At 41.9% G+C, this 8,874-nt stretch overlaps 1 protein-coding gene across 1 annotated transcript; it reads right to left on the bottom strand.

Annotated features, from left to right (window-relative positions):
- Positions 1-647: 647 nt before the first annotated feature.
- LOC131881220 (ATP-dependent RNA helicase ddx24-like) lies at positions 648-7,511 on the bottom strand. The gene is made up of 8 exons (XM_059228014.1): positions 7,203-7,511; positions 5,048-5,940; positions 4,564-4,974; positions 4,294-4,495; positions 4,112-4,229; positions 3,930-4,039; positions 3,191-3,422; positions 648-822 (listed from the first exon to the last, which is right to left on the bottom strand). The coding sequence occupies exons 1-8, from the start codon at positions 7,326-7,328 to the stop codon at positions 686-688; spliced, it is 2,229 nt and encodes a 742-aa protein (XP_059083997.1). The 5' UTR covers positions 7,329-7,511; the 3' UTR covers positions 648-685.
- Positions 7,512-8,874: the final 1,363 nt, after the last annotated feature.

Genomic DNA, 8,874 nt, shown 5'->3' on the forward strand with positions numbered 1-8,874 from the left:
ATGACGTATACTCAGCCTCGTGGGTCTCTGGCTAGAGGGTCTCTACATGGAGGGTAATGGTTAGAGCTCATATAATGAAAGTATGGCAAATATTTTTATATAAGCCAATTCAGCCTATTTTTGGACTTGCTTAACTGAAATTTCGCTGAAAAGAATAGTATTTTGAATATACCGTCACGGCACTTGGCTGCCAATGCTAACGAAAACTGGAAATCTCATGTAAAAACTGAGTAGGGGCTGTTTAAACTCTCATGATTTTTTTGTTGAGAGTGCACGTACATTTCGTGATCTTGATATTCTAAAATCTCTTGTGGTAGGAGTCCTTAAGTGTGTCCTCATCTGTGCTTTTAATGAAACCTTGAAATTTCGACGTCATCAATCAATTATTACTGTTCTTGCCTTTTAAAAAGAACTCGAGTCTAGAAATGTTTTTAAGAATTTCTTAAGACGAGTCTTTTTACTTGGCCTGACTCTACTAGTAAAAGACTTGAGTCAGGACTCGGCGAGTGCGGCAAAAAGTCAAAAAATCAAAGTACTCGCACAAGTCCGACTTTTGCCGGCCACGCCCCAGTACTAATAATTATCATAACTTTTTGCCCCAAACGAATGATGTCCGGATGCTTGTAAATTAGACGTCAACAAAATAGTTCATAGAGAATAAACCGTGATTCCTTTATTAACATATCTAGACCGACTTTTTATTCTTTTTCTTGTGTTTTCGTTTGAAGTTGTTCTTGTTCGTTTTCCGTCTTATAATCTGGTCCTTTTTTTTCATCGTGGTCTCCAGAGATAACGTGTCAATGGCCGACATTTTGGGCTCATCTGAAATAAGTTTGGACAAAATGAAGGGCGTTATCTTAAAAATGTGAATTTATCTTTCGCATCCTTGGCCTATTCAAATCTAAATGTACGTGGGAAATACCAAGAAAAACGAGATAAGTCAAATAATTAAAAAACTAAGCACTTGAGGGAAAAACATGTTATTGTTATTTTTCCACATAATCACCATTTAAATCGATGCATTTATTCAATCTGTCCATCCACTTCTCAAAGACGAAAAATAAGCCATCTTGTGAGAGCTCTCCCAGAACCGCCTGTACTCCGTAAACTAGCTCATTATCAGTGACAAAACGATGGCCTGCAAGGCCTTTTTTGAGCTCCGGGAACAGAAAGAAGTCACATGGGGCTAAATCCGGAGAATAGGGGGCGTGGGGTATCAGCTTGATACCTTTTGACTTCATGAAAGCCATCGTTTGTTTGCTGCAATGAGGTCGAGCATTGTCCTGGTGCAAAAGCCACCCCCCGGCGTATTTGTCATGCCTCTTCTCCCTTAAATGCCTCAAAAATCTTGTCAGAACCTCACAGTAGTATTCAGAATTGATCGTCTTTTTGTTTTCTAGGAAATGCTGGTAAATCATCCCATCGCAGTCAAAGAAAACAATAAGCATCCGTTTCTTCTCGCTGTTCAACTTGAATGCCTTTATCGGACCTTTTGCTCCGACCTTGGACCATTGCTTGCTTTGGTTCTTCATCTCAAGAGTTGAAAATGAGATCCACGATTCATCCATAGTGACAATTTTTCGCAAAAATGAATTTCCTTCTTGGAAAAAACGCTTTTTGTATTACTGCGCCATCGTCAGATGGCCCTTCTTGTGCTCGTCTGACAATAGGCGCGGGACCCAACGAGAAGCCTTTTTTGAAAGATGAAGGTCTTCATGAATGATCCTTTCGATCGTTCCTCGTGATAAACCGGATTCTAAACATAGTTCATCAAATGTGATTCGATGATCATTGTTAATTAGACTTTCGATTGAATTGACATTGTCCTGAGTCCGGATTGGGCGATGGGATTGACGACCCCGCTGATCTTGTTCGCTCTCCCGTCCTTCCCTGAACTGCTTATGCCAGGAAAATACCCTTGATCTGGAAAGGGCCAAGTCCCCGTAAGCCCCTTGCAGAAACTTGAACGTCTCAGTGGCCGACTTCCCGGCGTAAACGAAGCTCTTGATGGTGGCAGCCTGATCCGTCATTTTCTTTACACAGAAATTGCACAACAGCATGTGAGGGTGATTTTTAAAAATGTGCCTTAACTTTACAGGAACTCGTCAAGCTGGAATGTTTGTGAAATAAAAAATCTTCGGAAGTCTTCGAATTTACATGTAAAATCTTGGATTTGGATAAAAGACATCAATGAGCCCAAGTATTGGGGCTGTCTCGTTCTTCTTGGTATTTCCCTCGTAAATGTCACAGCTTAATTGTAACAAAAATTATGTTTTGGAACAAAGCTGATCATCTTAACGTTGAAATGAGTGAGTAGTAGCAAAGGAGAGCTCTTGTTTTTAGTTTGATGATTGCAAGGACGATTGAAAACTGTGTTCACCCTCACCCTATTTCGTCACTTGCTTTTGGTGTGGTACACAAAAGGAAGCTTGATTCTAGTCACTCCTATAAGAACTATTACCTTCTTTGAGGGCTCATTAACCACTTAATGTTAATGTGTTAATGTTAATGACAAACACCACAGCCAATTCACCCCGTGATCCAATGGAATCTTTAGTAATCAAGTGAAGTTGTTTTACAAAGCTCAAAAAAATGTCATTTTTTGGTGCAGTGCTGTCACCGCACTAACATTTTGGCTCAATATCAGAATACTAATCTCTTCAACAAGTCGCCAAATTGAACTAGATGAGAAATTGAACATATGCACAAGGGTAATAGTGAGAACATTTTAGAAAGCATAATTCAAAAACATGACGACAGATACGAGATGTATAGAAAGAAATTAAAATACGATATTTATCAAAATACCCAGCAAAAGTTGCCGTGGATGTAAGGTCCCTTCACGTTCTTTGATTTTGAGATTGTTTCACATGCATTGATAATGAGTTCCAACACCTATTTCAAGGTTCCGTTCCAAAATTACATCTCAGTTCATCATTACTTAAATCTTAATTGACCGTGTGCTCCTAAATATTGCTCTGTGAATACGTAGCCAACGTTATACGTAGACAATAAATGTCAACAAACGTCACAACTAATAACTTATTGTTTCAGACTTCATGTTCTTTGGTATCCGACCCTTTTGTCTAAAACCTAGCATGTGATGCTTTCGGCAGGAATGAATGGAAGCAGGTCAACTCGTTAACTAGAATTACCAACCAAGTTTAGTATTGCAATATCACATACGCACCTTCCATTTCAACTAGATGTCCCGACATGGTTGGATATTTGCCCGCCGCTCGTACGTTCGTACCCATGCGCAACAACATTTCTTGTAATTGTTGTTGTTTCTTGCGAATCTTGACTCTTTGTTTTTGGGCTTCAAACCGATTATTGGCTCTTTCGTCATCGTCCTCGTCTTCACTACTCACGATCAAATCGGCTTCCTCGGCAGCCTTTTCCCACCACTTCTTTTGGGCGTCCTGTGTGCATTAGGCCAGAAAATTTGGGTTAATATGTAGTCAAATAAGCTAAAAGGCTCGGACTATTGTCAGAAAGTTTGTTTGGCAATTAATAGCCCTCCATTAATGTAATTCTGGCAAATGGGCTCATTAAGAAGCAGCATTTTTTTGGAAAATGGATTTGGGTGCGAGTGCCATTCTTCCATTGAGAAAGGGTTAGTTTTTTTCACAAACGCACTAATTTGAATAAACCTCCGCCGTTATGAATCCATAGCACTTTTTTGAAAGATTATTTTTATAGAAACATATTCGCTGATGGAGTTCAAATCGATTTTGTTTGACTGGGGACACTAAGTTGGTAAGTTCACACTGTGCAAACGACATAGACGAAAACAACATTAGGCCTGATTTGGGCAATGAACTCAGCATTTGATCCTAAAAAGCGCCCGCAATCACAAATAAAATATTCCGCATGAAAGTAATCTCAATGCTGAATCCGAGCTTCTTGTCTGAATTGTAAATATTTACCTCTTTCCGAACACTCAATTTTAGTTTGTCCAATTCCCGCGCCACTTGAAGAACATCATGCCATCCTCGGTAGATAACGCGATCAATGGGAAACTCTGGCAGGTCCTCATCTAGAAGAGAGTCGGTATTTGCAGTGGAACATCAAAAACATTAAAGTTCTCATATATCAAAGGCTTGCTTACCTTTACCCAGAGTTTTGCAAAGTTTCTTGTAGTCAAAATTTTCGGCGGGTTCCATGAGAATGACGCTAATCCCATCATTGGTAGCTCGAGCAGTGCGCCCCGATCGATGGACATAGCTCTGTATTTAAGCAAAAATTGTTTGCTTCTATGCTGACAATGACAAACGGGATAAATTCGAGTACCTCTGAAGTTTTGGGCACTTGATAGTGGATAACATGATCAACATTAGGAATGTCGAGCCCTCGGGCAGCCACATCCGTTGCCATCAGAATGCCGTTGGGCAGTTTCGTAAAGCGCTCTAGATTCTTCAGTCTTTGCTTCTGATGCATCTGAGCGTGAAGTCCCAAGGGTTCCACACCCAAGAGAGTGAAAAGGTTCACCAGTCTGTCAAATGAATCAAAAAATGAATAAAGAAGGTTACCCAAGATTAACTTAGAAATTCATTTTCTCACCTTCTAACACAATCGATTGAATTGCAGAACACTAAAGTTCGCCCCGGATGCTTCTTAAGAAAGTAGCACAGGTAGATGTCTTTCTCGGAGAACGCGCACGTGATCCTGGATTCCATGATACTGGCCGCAGGACCGCCTTTGGAAGTTAGATCAACCACCTTTCGGCGAAATTTTACTCCGATCAAGCTCATCAACCCGTTGAGCTTTTCCGAAGGTGTTAACTCCTTCTTCCGTTTTTTCTGCTTCAGGTGCTGAGGTGCAGCATGCACCAACGAGAGCGTGGCCGAGAATATGAAATTTTGCCTCTGTTGCATCAGGTCCTCATCGCTATTGATCAACTCGAGTAAGTTATGGAGCTCTTCAAAATGACCCCGTTCTAACATCCGATCCGTCTCGTCAATGGCTAAGCATCTGCATTCCAAATTTATTCATGGACTTTTATTCTATCTTGGGTATCAATCGGAGAGATCATCTCTGTACTTACTTAATTTCCGAAAGGCGCGATAAATGGGGATGGCCTTCTTGGACCAGATCCCACAATCGCCCGGGGGTGGCCACCACAATTTCCGGCCCATACGATAGGATACGGGTCTGTTTCTGAACGGCCAACCCGCCAAACACCACTGCAGTTCGGATATCCGTAAACTGAAGTAATTGGTCAATATGATCGCGGACTTGCACGGCCAATTCACGGGTGGGCGTCAAAATGAGCGCTTTCAAATCCGGCGGCGGGCTTGTCATGGAGAGATCGTCAACCGCTTCACCCGCCTCGGGATCGACATGATTCCGGTTTCCTTCTCCCGGCGAGGATGGAGGTGGGCACCCAGCGTTTCGCTCGCGTAGAATCGTCTCGATAATGGGAATGGCAAAGGCCAAGGTTTTGCCCGAGCCCGTTTCCGCCGCACCCACCACATCCATGCGGCCGAGAATGGCCGAAGGAATCAGGGCGGATTGGATGGGCGTGGGTTGCTTGAATTGGAGCTTGTGCAAGGCTTGGAGAACGGGTGGGGGCACACCCATGCCATGCCAAGCCTCCAAACCCCCGTGAGCTTCTTCTTTAGGCTCTTCCATGGCCACTTTCTCCATTCCTTCCCCACTGGCTACCCGGATTGGGCTGATAGGGGATGTTTTTCGCGGGATCTTGGGGGGTTTGGGTGGTCCTAGATCGGCGGCCGGTTCTGCAATGATATGTGAGCCGCTTTCCGGAGTTTGGGTTACTTGGGCTGGCTTCTTCTTCTTCTTCTCCTTCTTCTTCTCAGTCTGGGCTGGACGGCTTGGAAGCGGCTCGTTGGGAGTGGCGTGAGCTTGATCGACTTGAGCCGAGCCACGCCCATCAGCTTTCTTCTCGACTGTGGCTTTTTCCTTCAGCGAAATCACCTAATCAAGTATATTAGGTTTTAGCGTGTGGACCCTGGCCAACGAAGTGATGACAGCTTCGTATTTACAGCTTATGTACTAGTTTTAAAAACTCTGTGTAACGTCCATAGCCCCTCATTGCTCTTTCCTAGTCACTCGCCTAGTCAGTCTTTGTATAAATAGCTAGGAATTATCGTCAATAAACGGTGCTACCAGATGTGGTGATTTATCACCAAACTGGTGATTTTACAAGCAATTTTGGGACAACATTTTGCGCCGGGTGATTGGTGATTTACGGCAAAAAGAACCTCGAAATCTGGTGATTTTGAAAAATCCTAAAAATCCAACTTTGGTTGGCTATGGTTGGCTAAAATATGAAATATTTTTGAAAAAAGTACACATAGGTATGAAATGGATTGCAAACATATTACCAACCACCTGCTGATGTTTTCCATCAATCTGAAATAGCTCTTTTATCTTTGCAATTTTTTAAGATACTCTATTTCAAATTTTAGTTTTGTTTGGGTAATGTACTTCCTCCTTTAAAAATCAGGCACTTCTTGACGTGTTCTCATGATTTTTGGGGTAAATGGTCATGAGGTGAATGGTTAGTTTTGGAAAAATTGACTTACCATTACTTTTTTGAAACTTAAAAAACTTACTTTTCTTAACAAAATTGTTTTGCAATACATTTCTACGCTCTGCCATTATTGTGTCCTAGTTAATGAACTGATATTTATCTTTTTCACAAGATATTAAGATGTGCAAAATACGGATCATTCTAGGGGGTATCACGGACGAGGCAAAATCTGCTCGCAAGGGATAGCAGGTTCAAATCCCAATGCTGGAAGATATCATGATATAATTTTCTTTTTTCATCTACGTGTTGCTTGATAGGGAAGTCAAAAGCAGCCCTTACAACCTCCAGAACGTGTTGGTGCCTATGTTTTGGAAAGTTTATTTGCAAATTTTGTGTAAATCTCGTCAATTTTTCTGGCAAATTTGCTGTCAATAAAGATCATATGAATTTTCAATTTTTGCCGGCCCTATAAATAACAACAAAGCTTATGTGGTGTTTACACTTTAACATTTGGTTATTTTTCGTTGAAGCCCCCAAAATAGGGGATAAAACTGGCAATTTTTGGCAAAAGTTGGGTGATAATCGATCCATTCATCTGGCAGCACTGTCAATAAACCAGTCTACTAGCATGTTTCGCCACAAGCGTCTAAACCTGTGCATGACAACGGGCAGGTGACCAATGCCTCAATGGCATTACCCTCACCCGTTTCTTTCCCACGCCCGTGGTTCGACTGAGCATGGAGTAATCGGTTAGGCATTCGATGCCCATGAGGTGAGGCTCGGCGGCCAAAGACCCCTCCAATTTGACCTGCTTCCACATCCGATCCATGGTGGTGGGCAGGTTCGAGTTCACCTCGGGTTCTGGGGTTCCCAGCACCTTTTAATTGATATTTGGCCGGACTGAGACAGGGGGCTGACCTCACAAACCATAGAACGTTACTATCTGATCTGTGGCTAAACTTCACGACACTACCAATTCCACACGTGTTGAGATTTGTTATTATTCTTCCCAGTCCCAGTGAGTGTCTCTTGACAGACAATAGAAAATAAACGCAAACTCAGGCACCCATTTCAACCTCGTATTCAATATCTTGACCAAAACTGGTTGGATTTCCGAACGGAAGCTTAATTTTCTCCCATATGTATTCAAATTAATGGACTAGTGCTGGGACCAGTCTGGCAAAAATCGGACTCGCACTGGTCCTGATTATCTGCCCTTAGACTGATAACTGGCCGAGGAATGGACTCAAGTCAAACAAAAAGACTCATCTTGCTTTTAATTAGCTAAATATTGCACACTAAATCATCATTAAAGGTCTGCTCTCTTAGCTGGTCATTTAATGATGGAAGAGAGCCCGTTTTCTGACGAAATGAAAAGAAAATATGAATATTGTGTCCGGTCGATTTCTCCAATATAAAGTAAAAGGCTCGACTGCCGTCGGACTCGAGTCCGGCTTTTCCTCAGCACTGCAACAGATTCATGACATGATAAACCCAAAACGTGTTATCTATTCAAGAGTGTCAGATAGATAATAATTAGTAAATATTAATTGCAATATTCTTGGTCAAGTATGGAAACACTGTCAAAAGGGCAGGGTGACCGGAAGTGAAGCCAATATTTTTTGAGTTTGGTTTTTCACGGCCTGTCCTAACCGCTACAGGGATTGTGATCCCCATTACCATTAAACTGAATAAACTGAAAGATTATGATTCGTCTATTCATTGCCTTATAAACGCTATATGACATTTGGTTTAACAACGAATTTGAGTTTGAGTGCCGAGCTAGTCCTTAAATGAAGGGTTGATCTGGAATGCTAGTTAGTCTGACTCAGATCGTCTGACTTATGTCCCGCTACTGGTTCAACGACGTCTACCTATGAACTGCTCCTAAAAACGTTTAACAGCCAGCAATGATTTTTTGGGAGCAATATGTTAATGAATGTAATAACCATTAGAGCTTGGGCAATAAGATGCACTTTAAATGATCATTGAAATAAGTTCATATTTCAGTTGTATTACTCTTTAATACTGATGAGATGATGCGAACCTTTTCAAGCCCGATACATTCTGATTACTGATGTGAAGCAAGCACCGACAGGGCAAGTAGTCCGGCGCTTTACTTGCCCAAGTAGGTACTTGCCCCAACTTGCCAGACCAACCACCCTGGATTCTTGAACGCTTTTTTGTCAGTGCCACTGTCATTAATGCAGGCAACTGACTTGTGCGTTACCGCGTTGATCTCTGTTTCATAGCTGTGACAGGCTGGCCAGGTTTTTTTCAGCCAGCAATGCTAGCTCGTGCAAAATCAATGCTAAAAAAATGCTAATTGGAATTCGAAAATGCTAGAAAAATGCTACTCTTTTATAAGAAATTTT

The sequence above is a fragment of the Tigriopus californicus genome, chromosome 5 (assembly GCF_007210705.1).
Source record: "Tigriopus californicus strain San Diego chromosome 5, Tcal_SD_v2.1, whole genome shotgun sequence".
NCBI lineage: Eukaryota > Metazoa > Arthropoda > Copepoda > Harpacticoida > Harpacticidae > Tigriopus > Tigriopus californicus.

Bases quoted from the DNA above. Each gene is read 5' to 3' on its own strand.
- LOC131881220 (XM_059228014.1), bottom strand. From the start codon at position 7,328: ATGGATCGGATGTGGAAGCAGGTCAAATTGGAGGGGTCTTTGGCCGCC. The intron at 5,941-7,202 runs GTGAGGGTAATG...ATACTTGATTAG, and splicing joins CGGGCGTGGGAAAGAAACGG to GTGATTTCGCTGAAGGAAAA. The intron at 823-3,190 runs GTGCGTATGTGA...AACTTATTTCAG, and splicing joins ACATCTAGTTGAAATGGAAG to ATGAGCCCAAAATGTCGGCC.